The following is a 20,623-nucleotide window of genomic DNA, read 5'->3' as shown; positions in this document are numbered from 1 at the left end:
TCGTTCGAATGGCCTCGAATCGTATTTCTCTTATAGGGACGTACTTTTCACGTCCATTCTATAGCGAACATTCTTGAAAATATTCGAGTGAGTGACATTTAACAAATTATTAAATAAATAAGCATTTAACAAAAATTAAAAAAATGTACATAAATATACTATGTAAAACATATAAATATACATGCACGTATACATACACATATAAATATTTAATATGACAACACATACATGGTAATATTTACAACAAAAATATGCACGTTCTAAGTTAAGGGCTAATATACGATAAACAAATAATACAGGGATCAAGATGCATGAATACAAAAATACAAGAGCTAATTAGACGATAATTCGATTTTTCAAGCATAAAATAGTGATTTGGTTGCATATAAACGAAGGTTCGAGGAACTGAAAACATAAATAGACTGATTTTCAGCAATATTGGAAACAAGAGACAAAATATAAACATAGCATAATTTAAGGACCATGCACATGAATTAACCATTTCATTTAATGGTTAAAATGAAAATTTACAAAACCTGCGAGGATCAAAACAACTATTTGCCCACATGCAAAAATACGGGGATCGTCCCTTTAAAACGACACCGTTTTACATGGCCTATATAAGGCCCTTTTACTTTTTTTATTTCACTCTTTTTCTTTTCCTCTTTCTCTTAGATCCGATGAGCCTCTGGCGAGGTGCTCCGCCATCGACTACAGTCATATTTTGGCGGCCTTTCAAGCCCCGATTACACTTGTGATTCATCTCAAGGCCTTGAGCATGAATATGGGCTTGGTTTTCCCCAAAATGTCCCGAGCTCCACAAATATGTCAAAAACCGTTTGACTTTCAATATCTTCGATCTCCATATCTGGCTATCTGATCGCTTTGATTTCGGAGTATGTTACTCCTCTCTCTCGTGCGCTCTTTCTCACCGTCCCAATCCACAATCGAACCCTCCAAATGCCGACGAGTAACTTTGACCGAATGTAAGCCCCATTTTCCTTCTTTTTTCCTTTTCGATCTCCTTTTTTCTGATTTTTTTGTTTGATTCCCCTCTCTGCTTGCATGTTGGTTTATATGCATTTTTTGTTTGGTTTTGGTGAAGCTATGATGGCCAGTTGATAGGGGAATGATTTCATTTCATCATTCCCAATTTTACGGGATTGTTTTATCTTTTTATTGAAGAGGTTTGGATTTGGTTGGATTTTGACTGATTTTCCTCACTATTTGTACGAGATGGTGATGCTGAGTGGTGGAAACGACGACTGGCGGATGATGGGAGTACGTGGCAGGAACAATGGCTGTGATACGACGACAGTAGCTCCTTAGGGTTAGGTCAGATTAGGGCTAGGGTTTAAAAACCCTAGTTGGGTCAGGTCATGTTTTTCATTTGAGCCAGCTTAGTTGGGCTTTGGGTTTACTGACTTGGGTCGGGTCCAACTTGAGTATTGTAAATTGGGCCTCGGTTATGGGGCCTACAAAATGTAAAAAAATTAGATAAATAATAATAATAATTTATAAACCCAAACAAAAATGAGTGTCTACAATACTTATATCGGATTGATAAAAAATACTAAGGACCAAATTTGAATAATATAAACAATGAATTGCATCCGCAAATACAAGTGGTTCGCATTCGAAGAGGGTCTATAAGCAATTATAAAAGAAAGTGATGGTTCATTATTGCTCTGAAAAAAAGAAACCAATGGTTTTAAATGCCGTGATCATATATATATATATGATAGAGTTAGGCGTGGTGAATAAGTGCGTTTGTCCCTTAAAAATATAAAATTTTCATATATTTTAAATATTTTATGTAATTTTATTAAAATTATATTTTTATCCCTTAAATTTTAAATTCGTCTCTAATATAAAAACCTTCCATATATATATATATAATTTTCATAAAAAAATATAACATTTTGTCTTTCCTTTCTGTATTATTTTAGTGGATTCACCTGTTGAAAGTCTTGACATTTAAATAATAAGTGGATGGGTAATTAATTTTTAAAATTTTATGGTCTAATAACGAAGATATTCATAATTAACAGTATTAAATATTTAATAATTCTTATAATCTATACGATTTAATATGAAGCTTTTTATTTGAAATGTACAATAAATAACCGAGATATTCGTAATTAAAAGAATAAATAAAATAGTAGAAATGAAAAGATTAGTTGGGTTAGGTTATGAGGTGGCAGCTATGCATTAAACATTAAAGAAAAAAATATGTTAGGTAAAGGTCGCATTGAAATTCATGAAAGAAGTGAGGGAAGACAGGCCACGTAGACTATTCTCTGTTGCCATATCACGCTGCTAAAAAATTAGAGTAAACAATGAATTTAATATTAAAATATTAATTTTTATTTATTTTAGTATTTAAAATTTTAATATTTTTAAAATTAAAATCGTGATATTTAAATTTTTGCTTCATTTTAATATCTTACCATAATTTTTTTAACACGTTTAATATATAAATTTTCAATTTTAATATGTTTTAATGTATAAACTTTCTATTTTTTTTAAATTAATGTTAAATTTTGAACTTTTATATTAAAATGAAAAAAAAAATATTACAAATTTAGTTATTAAAATGAATCAAAATTTTAGATATTAAACTCGTAATTGATCCAAAATTTATTGGCAGAAAATTTTGCATAACAATGATGAGTGATGTCACCATAAGCATCTTAAGCCATGAAGAGGATTGATCGAGTAGTGATGTTAGCGAACAAGATGGTAAAAAAATATTATTTTTTAAAATTTTAAGTTCGAATAATAAATGTTAAAGGTATAAATATTTAATATTAAATAATTAAAAATTATTTTATATTAATGAAAAAATGTAGACACGATTAAGATGACATTCAAATGCCGATTTTGCCCTCTTATCTTCATCTCAGCCGTCAGCTCGCAGCTCTCAACCTCATCAGCGTCGCTGGCCCACCCTCAGCCCTTTTTGAAACCAATATAAGCGAAAAATACTAGTAGCATTTAAAAATGGAGAGGGCTCATTTAATACAGCAAACACAGAACTCTATTAGTAGCTTTTTTATTTATTGAAAACTCTATTATTTCTTTATTTTTTTTAAGGGGGAAACGAGAGAAGGAATCGGAATAAGAAAGGCTTTCAACTCTCAACCCCAAGGTAAGTCAAGGATCCTTTAGTTGTGGGGTGGGGTTGAATTTCAAGCTTCCTTTTTTGGTATTTGTTATTCCCATCATCATATTCCTCCCTTTCTTTGCCTGCTCATTTTTTTTCTTCATGAAGTTTTTATCTTTTTCGTTACAGGCTTCAGAAAGTTTGGATTTTGATGGTAATGTAGGTGTTGTGTTGACGGCTCCCCTTTTATTCAGCTTTCGTTCCAATGGATTCCTCTTTCGAGGGTAATTCTTTTACATTTGTATTTTTGTTTTGTTTTGGATTTTCTGTATGATATGTAATCAGGGTATTGCATATTTTTCTCTTGCTTTCGGTTTTTAGTATATTGAAGGTCTTTGAAAGTTAGATCTTTAACGGGATTCACAACCAGTAATCATCTAACATGTTGTTTCCTAGATGGACAATTAATAGCTATATGAACTCTTTGTTTACTTAATTTCAACCATTTAGGATTTCTGGGTTGTCGTGGTACCTTCTACTGCTTACACTTTTTCACTTGCGATTTTTTTGGCTCCCTTTGCTATAGGAGTTACTCTTGATCCATCAAAATGTAGTGAATTGAGTATGGATGAAAAGAGAGAGCTAGTCTATGAATTATCAAAGAGGACAAGCAGGGCCCCTGAAATGCTACAATCATGGAGCCGTCAGGAGATTTTGCAGATCTTATGCGCTGAGATGGGGAAGGAAAGGAAATACACTGGCTTGACAAAGCTGAAAATTATAGAAAACCTTTTGAAAATTGTAGCTGAAAAGAATTCGGGAGATCAGGAGGGTGTGACGGAGCCTGAATTGCAATCTTCCCCAACAAATGGCCAGAAAACATCCAAAAGGCAAAGGAAGGCTGATCATCCGTGTCGACTGCCTGTTCCGGTGAATGATCTTCCGATCAATAATGGTGGAAATGACACGACCAATGCTGTTTATTGTAAAAACTCAGCTTGCAGGGCTAGCTTGAGACAAGAAGATACATTTTGCAAGAGGTGTTCCTGCTGCATCTGTTATAAGTTTGATGACAACAAGGATCCTAGCCTGTGGTTAATTTGCAGCTCAGAGCCTCCTTTCCAGAACAATTCCTGTGGCATGTCATGTCATCTTGAGTGTGCTTTAAAACATGAGAATTCTGGTTTTCTGAAAGATAAACGGCATGCAGGACTTGATGGTAGCTTTTATTGTGTAGCATGCGGGAAAGTAAATGATTTGCTTGGGTAAATTCTCCTAGATGCTATATATATATACATGCACGTAAACATTCATTTTGTTCTGTTTGTTTTTTTCTTCTCTGGTATACTATTCAGTCAGTTTGAGCTTTTGTTTTCTATTTTGCTGTGGTGCTTTGCAGATCTTTTGGGTGATAGAAATTATGGATATTTTTCAACAACTGTAAACGCTAGAACTTGATATTTACTATTAATATGTTTAAAGATTCTAAATTATTGCGTGATTGTTTCCATTTCATACCTCATGTTGTAAGAACAAGGAGACGAATGATTAGCTACTAACTTTTGCTGGTATTAGACAATCAGACTTTCTTTGATTGTATTCTGCAGTTTGTTTAATCATGTAAGACAGTTTTATGCTTTTTTTATTTTATTTTTTATTTCATGCGCTTTGTTTTTGCCTCTGCCTTATGGATAGTTTATGTTCTCCATAAATCATGTTCCATTTTTTTTTCTAATGTTATTTGTTGACTGTAATTTGGAATGTTTTTTTCCCTTTACGACACTATCTAAGGAAGTAGACTTGTACATATAAATAAATTAAACCACACGTATTGATTACGTTAAATGAAACTTTTGTTATTCATTTAATCTTGAAATGTCAATATATAGTTCGATCAGACTGGTTCCATAAACTTCCCATATTTATATAGGTGCTGGAGAAAACAACTTATGGCTGCAAAAGATACGAGGAGGGTGGACATACTCTGTTATCGCGTCTCTCTAGGCCAAAAACTTCTTAATGGTACTCAAAAGTATCAAAAACTTTCTGAGATTGTTGATGAAGCTGTCAAGAAGCTTGAAGCTGAAGTAGGTCCATTGACAGGTGTGCCTGTGAAGATGGGTAGGGGTATCGTCAACAGGCTTTCTTCAGGACCGGAAGTTCAGAGACTATGTTCTTCAGCGATCGAATTACTGGACAAAATGATTTTTGATACTACCTCAAATTCTTCACGAGATCTTTCATTCCCCGGTAACCCTCGACTTGTTTTTCTCTTGATAAATAGCTCTTTATAGAGCCTCAGGTGAAGTGTAAATCCTGTCTAAGCTTTTACTTGCAACTGAAGTTAACTTTCTTTAATTTCATTCCTTTACTGCACAGTTACCTTACAGTCATGTAAGTTTTTGATGGAACATGTTTTGTTGGTTTTGTTTAATAAATTATTCTTCAATTTCAGCAGGTTCAAGTTCAAAACCTCCAACAATTGTATGCTTTGAAGATGTTCGACCGACTTCCCTTACAGTAATTGTGGGCTCTGAAGAAAATTTTCCAGATGGTGTTATTGCTCACACCTTATGGCATCGCAAGGATCATGATAGGGATTACCCTGTTAAACCGACATGTACATTGTTTGTGCCAAACAGAAGGTATGTTGTCACAGGGCTGACTCCAGCTACCAAGTATCATTTCAAAGTCGTCTCCTTTAATGGGACAAGGGAGTTCGGTCCATGGGAAGTGCCGATTTCGACAGCCTTTAATGGGGATGAAGTTCCAAGTTGCCCTGTGATGGGAAGAAGTCAAAGTCCAGCTACCAACTATAGTAGCCTTTCTAATCCATCTTCTGTGGAGGATGAAACTAATAACAATACCCCATACAGTGATCAGAATGATGACCGGGCTGACAATTATGCAAAATATTGCAAGGACATGGATACAATTATTCCCACAAATCCATCTGAAGGTGCCGCCAACTGCACTGTCCTTGGTGAAGATTCCATCCCTGCAGATGAAGTTTCTCTGTTGGGTGTGGACTGTTCCATGGAGATTGTTGGTCCCATACCTGATTCTGATGTCTTAAATGTCGAGAAAAAACAGACATCAGAGGAGACAAGCACTGATAACGGCTCTGATGCCCCCGCTCAGACTGGTACCGAGTGTGTGGCATTTGTGGGTTGCTCCGAAGCTGGCCTGCCTGTTACTCCCTGCAGGATGGAAATAGTAAAAGATGGACAAGGAAGGAGTGGGAGATATAAATCCAGCAATAAGGACCCGAAGAATAGGACTGGTAAAGGAGAAGAACCCTGTGATGGCAGCTCCTCCAAGAAGCGAAATGGGGAAAGGCGGGACGAAGAATGTGTGGAAAATGGTGTCTCGGAAATGGATTTCGAGCATTGCGTGAAGGTGATCAGATGGTTAGAATGCAAAGGTCATATCGAGAAGAACTTTAGGCAGAAATTCCTCACCTGGTATAGTTTGAGAGCCACCCCGCAGGAGGTGAGGATTGTGAAGGTCTTTGTTGATATCTTGAATGCAGACCCAGCATCGCTTGCCGAGCAGCTTGTCGACACATTTTCGGACTGCATCTCAAGTAAACAAACATCTACGGTGCCTGCTGGCCTCTGCATGAAGCTTTGGCATTGATGTTAGCCTATAAGATGTAGTTTTTTAAGTGCAAACCTGGTGAGGGTTTGTGTTAGGATAAATTTTTTAGACCCATAACATATATATATATTTAACATTTTCTTGTGTCATGCTTATGATTATGTAATTCTTGGCTGATTTACACAGGGTTGTAAGTCTAGTGGTGGTTTCTGTTTCGTCTATTTCTTGGTGAGGATCCTATTTCAATGGAAACATCGAGTCTGATTGGAATACACTAACGTAAAAGAAAGGATAAAAATGGAAAAGCGAAATAAATAAAAAGGGTAAATTATTATTTTTTATGATTTAATCTATCAATTTTAATCCGTTTTAGTATTTAAATTTTTTAATTTTTCAAAACTATACTTAAAGTTTAGTTTTTTGTTTCATTATAACACCTTGTTCTAAATTTAACATTATATTTCAAAAAAATTGAAAGTTTAGGTTGCTAAAAATGGATTAAACTGATAGGTTATGAATTAAATGCGTTAAGTTTTTAACTATAGGTACTAAAACGAAATAAAAACTAAATATTAGATATGATTTTAAAAAAAATTAAAGTTTTGATACTAAATGGATTAAAATTAATAGTGTAGGTACTAAATTTATAGTTTACCCATAAGAAAAAGGATAAAAAGTTGTAAAAAGGGGTTAGTTAGGGCTTAGAGGAGCAGCGGAGTAGACCTAAAACTAACAACAAACAGCTTGAGACAGACAGGAAAAGTGTTCTTCACAGCAACCATGATGATTAGAGGTGGTCGAAGCTTGGTGTCTTCACCTCCTGTCTTCTCTAACGACGCCAATAAACTCCTCGTCTGCACCTCCAATACCGTCTCCGTCTTCAGCACCGCCACCGGACTCCAGGTTTTTTTTTACCTTCTTCTTCTTCTTCGGTCTTCCCTTCATCTTCTGAAGCTGCAATATTGTTGTTTTTGTTGGTTGTGCTTAGATATCCTCACTCGAGGGTCACACGGCGCTCGTCACCTCGGTCTTAGTGGTGCCGCCGTCGAGTCCAGCCGCCAAGGTTTTGTGTTATTGTTGGACCGCCTCTCTTGATGGCACTATTCGTTATTGGGATTTTTCTGTGCCCGAGCTAATGAAGACTATCGACATTCGAGTGCCAATCTTCTCCATGGTAAGCATGTAGCGAAATTAAGATAGTGAAGTTTTCTGAATAAAAAGAGAGTACCTGTTTCTTTGTTTTTCATCAAATATGTTGCTTTTGAGCTATAATGAAACAATGCTTTATTGTTCTATGTTTGGTTCTTATATTTATGAAATTATGAATGCCAACTTGAATTGCTATCTATTGTTAAGAAAAACATCTTGCTCAAAACAAAATCCCTTTTTCTGTGTTTTTGAGATAAGTGCATATTAGCCGTTCTTATTGCTTATTGTTTTATTTTGCTAATGGGCGCAAACTAGTTTCTGTTTATCACTGTTATATTAAATTTTGATTTTCCTTTTACCTTACAAGATCAGTTAATGCGTGCTTTACTATTTTTTCTTGAATATTAGGTCATTCCATCTTTCCTTGACGTTCCTGCTGAGGATAAGGGAAAGCATCGGAACCTTTTTGCATATGTATCTACCATAGATACAAAGGAAACACAAGATAAGTCCAAAGCCTCGAGAAGACAGATCCGGAAGTGTAACTTGAGCAAGTCATGTTTAGTTGGTAGATTGATTTTGGGAGAGGTATAATCCGAAAACTATATGAAAGTTTTTTCCTATTTGTATTGGATAAGTTTAAATGTAAAGCATGTTTTGCCTTACTCAAAAACTAGAAATAAACCTGCCAACCTTGACTTATAAAATTATGCTTTTAGGATGTATATAGCTATAGCTTTATTAAGTCGATTTGAACTGTTGACATGTTGTCTGAACATTCAAAGTTTTTCATGATGGAATGTTCAAACATGGTTGAGTGATGAGGAGCTGGGAGATGTTTCAGAATGTTTGCTTTCTTACGGGGACACATGAATATTTATAAGAAATCACCCTCCATCCTGGAAAAACTATTATAATGATTTTCGCACAGGATCATTTTTGGTGGTAGCATTTTGGAGTTTAAGAAGTTGAGTTTATTTATTTATTTTAATAATTGAGGATATGTAAATCTTATCATGTTTTCTCTTGCTTTGCAGACGAAAAAGCCAGAGGTTTTAACCGTTAGTCCATCAGGAAAATTCTTTGGCATCTGCAATAAGTGCAAGCTCCATATATGGAAGGTTCCTGATCAGGGGTCTGAGCATGCAGCAGTTAGGAAGATAACATTACACCATACCAAGAAGATTACTGTTATTACATTCCATCCAACTCAGAGAATTATAGCCTCAGGGGATGTGACAGGGAGAATTTTAACTTGGAGGGGATTTGGTAATAGGGCCTTTTCTGGAGACAATGGAGTAGATAACCAAAAGTTGATAAATGTTCAAGAGGACAAACCTGGGGTCAGGGATATTGATGATGCTGATTTATGCTCTACATGGCATTGGCACTCTGCTGAAGTCAATGTCCTCTCTTTCTCTTTAGATGGTGCATACTTGTATTCAGGTAACTGAAAATTGATATTCATGTACAACATATGAACTTTTGCATACATCTCTTCAGGCTTTAGGGTTCCTTGCAGTCAGTTGTCTTTTATAACACTGACGTTTGCTAATATTCAGGTGGAAAGGAAGGAGTGCTTGTTGTTTGGCAAATAGACACTGGGAAGAAGAAATTTCTACCACGAATTGGTTCTCCTCTGCTGTATTTTATTGATTCTCCTGACCCTACCCTTTCTTCTGTTAGTTGCTCTTTTCTTTTTTCTTTTCCTCCTACAGTTGCCTTATTGCCTTCTTGTTTCTTTGAAAGAATATTTACAAACTACTAACTCTGGGTCTTCAGATATCATGTGCAGATAATCAAATTCATCTACTGAAAATGCCTTCAATGGGAATTTTGAAGACTATTTCGGGGATAAAGGTTGTTCTGATAATCACAATACGGATTTTAGGAACCTTTTTCATTCTATTTAAATGTACAGCTTCCTGAGTTTTTCTGATTATCAAGGGTTGATTGACTGAAGTGACTGTACAATGAAGTGGATGATTTGCAGATATTAGTTTCTGTATGATTTTTGTAGATCCTGTGTAAATAATTTATTGCTTGGCGATGATTGATGCATAAATGGGAAAAATTGTTAATACCTTGTTGTGAACTTAAAAGAGGAACCCAAGAAAACCCTTCTAACTTAATCGATATGATACGCCGATGTTGGTTATCAGTGGCTGGTTTGGGGCCTTTAGGGTAGTCAGCCCTGGTATGTATTTCTATTTCCTGCTAATATAAGTTAGTTGTCCTCATATTCAGGCTCCATGTTGTTATCCTGAGATGTATGAAGGCTTGGGTAATGGGATTGCTTTTGATCAGACTGCTGGATTGGTTGCCTTACGCACAGAGAACTATTGCATCCAATTTTACAGCCTATTCGATGATCGTGGAATTTCTGAGGTGAGGATACTTTTATATCTTCTGCCTAAATCTTATTGGACAGGTAGCCTAATGGATGTATACATTATTTCTTTTACACCAGTTCCTTTTTTTTGCAATAAGTTGTAAGTTGGAGTTTTCTAAATATTCTGTCTCTCAGGTTCAAGTTTGTGAGAGAAACCATCAACCAGGCGATGATGTCACGGTAAATCGAATCATGTTTTATAATGTGTCTTCTGATGAATTTTATGCTTTATTGACTGTAAGTAATATAATCTAGATAATTTTGCAGGTTATAGTGACTGCAGTGGCTCTCTCTGTTGATGGTTCTCTGATGAGCACTTCTGAAGTGAAGCTTGCTGAAGAGGGCATAGGTGGTCTAGTCTGCCTCAAGTTTTGGCAAGCAGGGTCTCAAAACAAAGAGTTTAGCTTGTCAACAATTGTTTATGAACCACACAGGTGAACCTGTTTATTTAATCCCTCCCTGCAAAATTGAAAGTAAATATCTGATAATAGGTCAGAGTTCTTGTGCTACTTCCATACTCAGCCAAGATGCTGGAAAATATGGCATTTTAACTCTTAGGGTCAATCTGGATGATGCATTTTGGAAATTTGAGATGATGGAGCTTTGAAACCATCAATTTAAAGTTTTGGAAAAGTACTTTTAGAATGAATTTTTGATTATTAGAATTTGATGAAATAACAGAAAATTTCTAGTATCGTAAAAATGCCGTTATGGGTAGAATAAGAAAAGTGTGCACTTTGCATGAGGTGTTGGTAGATTTTGTGATATGTAGTGATATCATTAATGATACAAAAGGTCTAGAAATGTATTAAAAATATTTTTTTCTAGTTGAGTTAATTAAAGTTTTTGTTTGTTTGATTTCTAACTAAAAGCTAGAAACTTATTAAATTTCCCCTTTTCATGTGGAATGTGAAATTTGAAATAAGAAAATTTGCTAATTTGACTAACAAGCTAATTTGCTTTTAGAATTATGAATTTTTGCTACAAATCAAATCTCTCCTCGAAATCCTTTGTCCCGACTCCCTTGTTTTATTATTTATTAATGAACAAAAAATTGCAATTGAATTTCTCGTAGATTAGAATATACTATCTTTTATTATCAATTCTATAAATGAACACTCGGATGATAATTGACATTTTTTAGGGATGCGAGCATTTCTGCTGTGACATTCCATCCTTCTGGCAATATGGTGGTTAGTTCATCCTTTGGTGGTGACTTCAAGGTAATTTTGGATCAGCATGGTTGTGCTTTCTTGCTCTTCTTCATTAGATTAATTTTCTCATTTGTGTTCTCCGTTATTTCAGGTTTGGAGGTGCAACAATGACAGTTTACAAAGTGATCAAATGCGTCAGACTTTTAGCTGGACTTGCCATGCTGTTGGTTCTTATAAGTATGACTTCTAAATTTACTTGCATTGTTGCACCAGAGGCCAGGATTACATACGCCCAAGACATGAATTTAATTTCATTCTTTAGAAAAAGGTGACATAGATGATAGATGGAATGTTATGCTTGGGCATATACAGATTTTTGCAGTCAAGGATACTTGATTATATTTTAACTCAGTTAGGCATATTCTACATTTTCCATGGTGTTTCATATTAATGAATCTCTATTCACTAGTTAATTTTCAAATCCTGAAACTTGACATGTCCTAAATAGGTCTTCTGCATGGAAAGACAGTTTGATAGTTTGCAACACGTCTCAATCTGATAGTATCTTCTATACACCATGGGGATTCAAATAAATAAATCTCTGTTATTCTAATCTATTCTCTTCCCTGTTGCAGAAAAAAGCCAATGACAGCTGCTGCATTTTCTGCTGATGGTTCTGTTCTTGCTGTTGCAGCTGAAACCCTTATTACATTATGGAACCCATACAAGAATGTGCTCTTGGCTGTACTTGGAGAAACTCTCACAGTAATTCTACTGTTATAAACTTCCATCTTCTCTTATTTTTTCTTTTAAAACTATTTATAAGAGAATACCCACATAAATAAATGCTTTGCCCCAGCCATCATGCTCTAGTCCTTTTCTTGTTCCCTTTGATTTCTTCTCTTTGTATTAAACTATTAATAACCATCTCTGCCTCTCAACTGTTCTCTGTCAAAGCAGACATGAAACAACAGTGGACTTGAATTATTTTAGAATACCTTTGTCTTAACAGATACGAGTACTTAATAAGTAAGGGTATTTACTCAATAGGGGGATAATTGATAAGTGTGGATAATCAAGGCATAGTGAAGGAACAATTTTGGGAATTCAAGCTCCTTCTTTCTTGGAAATTCTCGATATTACATTTAGCTATGCTGCTATTCATTCTTTTGTTGGAACATGAACCATCCTTCTTTTTTCCTGGTTTTTGCATACAATAGAGTTTCTCTATTTGACGTTATACTGTATGGACATGAAACTGTATCTTGTATGTTAAATAATTAGTTTATGCTCAATTGTCTCCACGTTTTCTGCAGCCAATTGTGAATCTATCATTCATTGGGAAGTCAGATAATCTTGTAGCTGCATCATGTGGTTCAAATCCACAACTTTCTGTCTGGAGCATGTCAAAGTTATCTCTTTCATGGTCATATAAGCTTCGTATAGAAGGTAAGACTACTTTTATTTTCAGCTAACAGTATACATGCAAAGATCATTGATTTTCTGGGGCCTGGAGAGGTCCCAGCAGTTTCTCTTTTTTTCTGAATGCACAAAAGGTAAACCTCTATTTAAATATAATTATCAAAGCAAGAGATTTTGAGATCTTCCTGCTTTAAGTTGTATGCCTTTGTTTCTTGAAAGCTCAAGGGTGGCCATTGCAAATTCTTGGTCATTTTGAGGATCACCGAGCTTTGTGGTAATTATATTTTTCTGAGTTTAGAGAAGCCTGAATAATGCATGTCAAATTCATCGTTAGGGTACAAATAACTGATTTCCACTTTTGTGGATTCGATTAACACTCTTCTAGTAGCCTTAAAATTAAGGTAGTCAGAACATTAACTTACCATTAATGAAAAGGCAAGTCAAGTATGCATGTGTAATTGCTGTTCTTTTTTCTCTCTCCTTGGGAACTGCTGGCCTTTTGCCCTGAGCTACTGCACTCATAAGGTTGTAGCTTGCTTAATTTTGTAAATATGAAATGTGTCCAAGTCAAAATGAGTTTTTACTTAAGTATTTTTGTTTCTGGCAAAGTTAGATGTTACGTTATTACTTTTATTTTGTGCAGCTGTAGCTTCTGCAGTTGACTTGTCTTCCTTTGCTGCTCTAGTTCTTCTTCCTGAATCATCTAATGAAACAACTTTTAAAGGAAGGGATGGTGTAATCTTATTATACAATGCAACCGATCCTGTTCCTACTGCAGTTTGGTCTGTAAGGAAGGTATGATTTCATTCCATTTCTAATCGTCAACATTAAAAAGCAAAAAACTGAGCTTGTCATGAAGATAGTTAAATATATACACACAAAGATAAACTATTTTAAGAATTGTGACTTTGGTTTTGACTAACTACTTACAACCAAGCAGATCTACTAGCTTAGGAATATCATATATCAACTGTTATAATTTATTTTAAATGTTGTTTTGTTTAAATATAGAGAAGATTATATTCCTAAAACATTATTTTCTGAATATAAAAATTACAGTTGGTTCTGGGCTTTGTAACAAGCATTTGGTTCTTGCTTCCATTTGGTAATGGAAAAATTCCTCTTCCAATGCAATGTTTTGCATTCTTTATATCATCATATTTATTTATATTGGTGGTAATCAGAATAAACATTGAAGCAAGAGGAGGCTGGAGTTTATTCGACAAGTACCAATTGGAAAAAATAAACTTTATTGCTAACATGAAGAACTAATCTATACACACTTACTACTCTTAACGTTGAATATTTATTCTGTTTTGTCTATTGACTTTCAAGTAGTTGTGCACCGGACATGTTTTGATGATGAGAACATGAATGTGTGTGTTTTCTTCTCCAATTTCAGCATACATGGAAATCATTTTATTGCATAGTGCAGAACTATTTTGTAGCATGATTCTTTATTTGGTTATTGCAGGCCAAGGGTGGGGCTCTTGGTTTTCTTCAAGTAAATCCATCTTTTGTTGAAGAGATCAGCATAGATGGTAAAACTCCTGAGGTGTTGCTTGCATATATGAATGGTGATCACGAATATGTTGTTTTTGATCCATTCTGCAAAGATGCTAAGGAGGTTAACATGAGCCAGAAGGTGAGCCATTCTGCCCTTGAAGTCAAAGGTCAGGCTTCTTTTCAATAATCATATCCTCATTGTTATCCAAGTTCATGACATTAGCTAGTGCACTATTATCACTATTAATGGGTACCCTAGCTACATACGTGTGATTCTTTCTTTTATGAAAGATGCTGTCCATGTTTATAAAAACTTAGGATATCACATGTAGCTAGGGTTCCCATGTAGGAAGACTCTTCTTATTCCCAAAATGCATTCCCACAAACACAAGAAAAGTCGGTTTATGATGATAAGTTCACTGAAACAATGTTCTCTGTGGATTGATTTTACCGTTTTCTTCTCTTTTTTTGACAGGACTAGGCGGGCAGTATGGGTATGTATCCATCTATGGAGAGTTGCCGGAGTTCGACAAGAAGAGACCCGAGACTCCCTGTGTTCCATCATTTCCATCTGAGAGACCTTGGGAAACCATATTCAGTGGATCATCTCATAGTCTTCCACCCCTCACCAAACTGTGCTCATCTTTCCTCGAGTCTTTATTGGAGAAGAGAACAGTTACTGTTGAGTGACTGTATTGTGTACCACCCTTTCCTGGTGATAAATGCAAGCAGTGTGTCAATTTTGCGTCAAGAGAACCGGGACATTATCCCCCCCTCCTCGAACATCACTAATGGAGAAAGCTATATTGATGGAAGTATATACGCCAAATATCGAAACCTGAGTTTGAGATAAGTACGAGCTGCATGCTGCAACGACAGTCAATAACAATTTTTGTATGTTTATTATGGGTTCACGTCTTCATTTATATATGCTTACCTATGTATCAAGTGAATATGCATTTTAAAAAAGCGACACAATTTCTTTCTTATGTTAACTGACATCTCAGTAAGATTTCTTTTTCTTCACAAGTTGAGCTTGAACCTTGAAATGATACATTACCCATCCGAAATAATAGAGAAAGGTTAAGGAAACCACAAGATCCCTCTTTCGCAAATTTTTTTAAATTACAAAATACATCAATTAAACGGATGGGGTACAACAGCAAATACCCTACATACATAATAAATTACCTACGTCTGTGTCTGTCACTACTAACACTATCCCTAAGAAGCAAGAATAATCCATGGTGAGAATTGTTGCACAAACCTTAAAAAGAAAAAGAAAGTACAATTCCCGACCTGGTTCACGAAATCGCATCACGGGGCAGTTGCCTAATAAAAAAGTCTTCTGGCATCACCACCTTGTTCCTCAAGTCTTTTCTTACTCTCCTTTCTCTTATTCCCCCCCCCCCCCCGACATGGATTTTCACCAATCAAATTGTAAGCATTGTATCTCAATCGTGGGGTGGAGGATTCTCATTTTGAATGCATATCATATTTTTCTATTTTCTTTTCCATGCACATTCCATTTTAGCCACGACAGTGATCAGATAACTAAACTTGCCAGCGATAGCTCATGGAGCTCGGTTAGCATCCACTCCTCGCCTGTTTGACCACCGAGTACGATAGCCCTTGTTCCACCAACAACGCAAGTGCTATGACCCCAAGCAAACCTTGGGGGTGTCCCTGGCACGTTCAGTATCCTCCACGTAGGTTTTTCATCTGTTGGGTCCAGGAGATAAAGTTGGGAAGCAGAATGGAGACCAGCAACAGACCCACCGAAGATGAGAAGTCTTCCACCAGGAAGGCTCACAGCAACATGATCAAGTCTTGGAGGTGGAGCTATGCCACCTGGATTTCCAGCACCAGACATTCCGCTCCCTGTTACACATCTCCCACATGGCTCCTCCTCACTTAAATCCATTGTGAATACATCACTAGAACGAAACCGGAGTGGACCACTCTTGGCAAGACCCCCGAACATCAATATTTTCCGACCACCATAAACAGACAGTGTGTGACCCAAACGAGAAGGTGGGGTCCATGCTACAGGTATCTCTCTCCACACAGGTTTCTCCAATGAAAGATCAAGCAGGAAAGTATCACTGAGAAGTACTCCTGAATCTGCACAACCACCAGAAACAATCAGCTTGGTCCCATCAAGAGTGCAGGAGCTGTGCCATGATCTAGGAAGCGGAGGAGCCAATCCTGAGATCTCTCGCCAGGATGGAGGCTTTGCATCCAAATCTAGCACAAAAACATCATTGAGCAGGCCCTGCCTTCCACAGCCTCCAAATACCACCAGATTAGATCCATTTACACAAGATAGTGTATGTCCCCAACGACCAGGGGGAGGAGAACTCACCTGGACATGTTGCCACTCAGGTTTGCTGGAATTTAGATCCAATACAAAGGTGTCATTCATCGGTTGCATGTTTACCCCTTCACCACCAAAAAGTACGACACGATTGCCAACAGCACAAGCACTAAAGTTGCACCGGGAAGGTTCGACAGCACCTCCAATAGTAAGTTTCCTCCATGCAGCTGCTTCAAGAGTGGTCAATTCTCTCGCCAGCCTTACCCAGCCAAGTCTCTTTGCACCAGGAACCGTCTCTAAAACACGAGTAGTCTCACAACCCCATGCATTTTGACAGACCATCCTCCAAAGATCCTCATTTTTTGTCAGCCCATAAAGTCGCCTACAGACAGAACTGACGGATGCAATATCTCTTGGTGTCAGTCGTGAAAGTACCTTGAGAGACAGTACCTCATCTCTCAATTGCAATATCCCACAAAACCCACAAGAGACATTTCGGTCCCCAACTACAACAGGACAAAAAGCTGAAATTCCAGTACGAGGATGATCAGATGACTTCAAAGACTCCTTTACTGAATATCCTGACACTGGACCGAGATCAATATTTGCCTCTTTGAAGAATTGGATTCCAATAACATGAGTGATTGCCACATCATCTCCATATATAGGTGTAAGACGCAGTCTGTTCATCAAAGGAGACCCATCCTTTCTGAAATTCAACAAATCGCCTTGGAATTCAATTCCCTCCTCAAGGCATCTTCGTATTTCAGAAACAACTGTGGAATCCACCGACGGGTGTCTTCTTTTTGCGAATGGTCCTCTACATTGCAAAAAACGGCTGAAAAAAATAACACTAAAAATATCAGAGCAAAGCAGAACAACTTACAACAATCAGTAACTAATCACAAGACTAGTAGTAATTGTAATTTCTCTAAGCACATTTTTTTAAGCTTAATCACAAGTGTTCTCAAAATGAGTTGAGTCCAGTATTGTCCATAATTTTGTTAGAAGTCATTAATATGCTTTTATATTTATTCTAGAGTCTTGCAGCAACAAAGATTGCAAATAAAAATATCTGAATGCTTATATTCTACTAGTCTCCCTGTCTCTCTTCCTACTTGTCAACCTTCTTTTTTATGATCATGCTTGTACCACAAAATAGTTTCGCACTTTCCTCACTAAATTATGACCTGCCTGTTTCTAGTTTTCCTTGAATGAAATCCTATACCATCACACCAGAAAATCTTAAAAAATCAATAAAATAATAATCTCATCCATCCTCACCGCCCTGCCAGTGACAAGTTTGCCGGAAAAGATTCAATCATATGGTAAAATAATAAATACTCTAATTCCAAGCCTTCAAATATCAACTCCAAACTATTTCTCTTTATAGTCCGAAAGCAAAAGGCAAAAGTTGCAGAAATCTAGTTCACTGAAAATGTTCTGAAGCAACTTGTGAAAAAGTGTTTTTCCACAGCGACAATACTCCCGAAGCAAGGACAAAATTGAGTCTCGTCTGATTCTACCACCATATTTTCATCTGAAAAAATTAATTTCCTCCGATGTACTGCATCGACTATTCAACTCTATATATTAAGTTATAGAAATCAGTTAGAATGAGGTCCCACCAACAGATTTTGCCCATGTCTCCCTTCGGAGAAGCTTCACATCTAAATCCTATAGATGTTGAAATGAAAAAAATAGAGCATTAATGATTACTACAAGTTCCCAAACATCTTATCTAAATTTCTGACCACAATAGGCCAACAAACTGTGCTGGAGTAGCATTCAAAAGGAATACTAAGATTGCTAATTCGTTGGTGACATAGAGAGCACTCATGAAATATTGGGAGATATCATCTCCTTTTCCAGATAAAAAAGAGCATAGCATAGAAACATTTGTTTGTGTCGTCACTGTACTAAACACATATTGTTTCTGAATCCAATGGAACTCAAAGGTATGGGAAGAAGCCCTGTCAAATAAAGCAAAATATCTTTTCTTTAGTAACTTTTAAATGAAATTTAGTTCACTGATATCATCGGAAACACTTCAACAATGACATAAAATTTAACTCTTTTTAGGTATGATTCAGTCTCCAACTTAAAATAAGGATTGTTTGAATCAAGAAACTCCATTATTATACCAGAACATCACGGGGCTATCTTCTTTAGAAACTAACAGGAAGTATCATATAAATACAAAAGATGCCCCTAGGGCAGGAGCCTTTACTGTCTACATGCAGGATGTTTTTGAAGTATTGAAAATCTACAGGCTACAGGAACCAAGACGAAGTGAGAAACGAATACATAGACAATAAGGTAGTTAATTCAGTGATATGCCACCAAAATGATATCAAACTTCCGAAGGTATAAACTAGTTCAATACCAACAATGAAGCATCATATTGAAGGTTCTCTTTCTCATAATTCACACCAACACTTCCCTTAGTTACTTTGTAGTTAAGGTATAACTAGTAACACATTCCCCCACTAAGGAAACCAATATCATACCAAACTTAATTTTAAGTTGGTTCCAGATAGACAATAAGGGGCTATGGACATATTTCATATGATAGGCATGTTACGCTGCCTGAAACATTAACGAGGGGAGCATATAACAAAACTTTTATTTAAAAACTTCAAAAGGGAATACTTTCTATATATAAAAATTTTGGGTTTCTCTGTAGAACAAACTATATATAAAAATTTAAGTACTTTCTATCTTGTAATACTTTGAACAATCTTTAGCCATAAACACAATACCCCTACACCCCCACCAAAAAAGGAAATACTGCCCAAAAAAGCAATGCAATATCGTATCTGCACTCAATTTAAACACTGCCCGAAAAGAAGCACAAAACAAAATTCAAAGATAATTCTGAACAAATATATATATATATATATATATATATATATATATATATATATATATAAAAGGAGAAAATGTTAAAGGGACTGACTGACCAGTTGCGGCCAAGAACTTCCTCGGCGCGATAGCCGGTTACCATCTCAAAGACGGTATTGACATAAATGATGGGATGGTCGGAGTCGAGAACATCGGTGACGACAAATCCGCAGGGAACCGTCTGAAGGGAGTCAGGAATGGGGAAAGGAACAGGGCCGCCATAGTTGAGAAGGAAACCCTCGTCTTCGTCCCCACTGAGATCGGAATTACTATCCCACTCCATAAATTTGGAAAAGCCGGGGCAATCGAGGCGGGAGGTTGTGCTTCTTCAACCCATGGAGAGAGAGGAAAGAGGAGGATGAGTGGTGAACAATGTTTTCGGGGAAGGAAAAGGGAGAGATAGACACTTGTAAACAATACATGTTAAGTGCCGGTCCAAACATCTGCTCAGCCTTTCCTTTTTGAGCCCTTTGGTTTTCCAATTCCGCTTTTCATTCCATTTCTACGGTCTTCTTTTACCCCCCACCTCTGTTTGTACATCATAATTTTTTACCTGTATATGGTCACTAATATTTAAACAAGTTCTTTTTTTTATTAAAGTTTCAAAACTAACAATTGGTTACTAATGTTACTGGAGTAACGAAATGTCGATGTGGACTGTTAAACCGATGACCTGGAAGCGTTTTATCACACGTTTGACTCTCCCAAAATTTTTGATCCGGGTTTTCCTACTTTTCTTCAAATAATCAATACCGTAACACCATTAATACCATGAAATGGGGAGTGTTGCAGAGCTCACCGGTACGACAATTGATGGTCGAGAGCTACTATGTCTGGTGTAGCAACAACACCATGCGACCACCACCGACTCATAATCAACAGTCACTTTTTCATTTCTTTCCCTAACCGTCGTGTCTGTCTTCTTCCCCCAATTCACCTCCATTCTTTGCCTACATTTGTTATCATCTTTTCTAGTTCGTCTTTTCCCTCTTTTGGCTTTTGTTTTGCGATTATATAACGTTGTTCCTCAATGCTGCACAAAAGTCGGGATAGGGGGCAGAGGAGACTTGGGT

The 20,623-nt window shown here is 36.5% G+C and overlaps 3 protein-coding genes across 7 annotated transcripts; 2 read left to right on the top strand and 1 right to left on the bottom strand.

The window, feature by feature from the left end:
- Nucleotides 1-2,983: 2,983 nt before the first annotated feature.
- LOC120132307 (VIN3-like protein 2) lies at nt 2,984-6,897 on the top strand. Of its 5 annotated transcripts, none has more exons than XM_039149096.1 (5): nt 2,984-3,147; nt 3,293-3,390; nt 3,693-4,371; nt 5,037-5,356; nt 5,562-6,897. In XM_039149096.1, the coding sequence occupies exons 2-5, from the start codon at nt 3,372-3,374 to the stop codon at nt 6,743-6,745; spliced, it is 2,202 nt and encodes a 733-aa protein (XP_039005027.1). In that variant the 5' UTR covers nt 2,984-3,147; nt 3,293-3,371; the 3' UTR covers nt 6,746-6,897. The 5 variants fall into 5 exon arrangements, with proteins under 5 accessions (XP_039005027.1, XP_039005028.1, XP_039005026.1 ...); XM_039149097.1 differs by having other exon boundaries at nt 2,984-3,151; nt 3,296-3,390; XM_039149095.1 differs by having other exon boundaries at nt 2,984-3,208; nt 3,296-3,390.
- A 526-nt stretch (nt 6,898-7,423) lies between these two features.
- LOC120132300 (WD repeat-containing protein 75-like) lies at nt 7,424-15,314 on the top strand. Its single transcript, XM_039149087.1, has 16 exons — nt 7,424-7,609; nt 7,695-7,880; nt 8,264-8,443; nt 8,893-9,301; nt 9,418-9,536; nt 9,638-9,715; nt 10,103-10,243; nt 10,383-10,427; nt 10,515-10,681; nt 11,392-11,470; nt 11,553-11,638; nt 12,037-12,166; nt 12,718-12,850; nt 13,467-13,618; nt 14,298-14,496; nt 14,805-15,314. The coding sequence occupies exons 1-16, from the start codon at nt 7,487-7,489 to the stop codon at nt 15,017-15,019; spliced, it is 2,442 nt and encodes an 813-aa protein (XP_039005018.1). The 5' UTR covers nt 7,424-7,486; the 3' UTR covers nt 15,020-15,314.
- A 531-nt stretch (nt 15,315-15,845) lies between these two features.
- Nucleotides 15,846-19,926, bottom strand: LOC120132301 (adagio protein 1-like). Its single transcript, XM_039149088.1, has 2 exons — nt 19,610-19,926; nt 15,846-17,484 (listed from the first exon to the last, which is right to left on the bottom strand). The coding sequence occupies exons 1-2, from the start codon at nt 19,831-19,833 to the stop codon at nt 15,876-15,878; spliced, it is 1,833 nt and encodes a 610-aa protein (XP_039005019.1). The 5' UTR covers nt 19,834-19,926; the 3' UTR covers nt 15,846-15,875.
- Between the last annotated feature and the right edge of the window lie 697 nt (nt 19,927-20,623).

The sequence above is a fragment of the Hibiscus syriacus genome, unplaced genomic scaffold (genome assembly GCF_006381635.1).
Source record: "Hibiscus syriacus cultivar Baekdansim isolate YM2019G1 unplaced genomic scaffold, ASM638163v2 tig00110560_pilon, whole genome shotgun sequence".
NCBI classification, from domain to species: domain Eukaryota; kingdom Viridiplantae; phylum Streptophyta; class Magnoliopsida; order Malvales; family Malvaceae; genus Hibiscus; species Hibiscus syriacus.
This window is presented reverse-complemented; position numbering and strand designations above follow the sequence as displayed.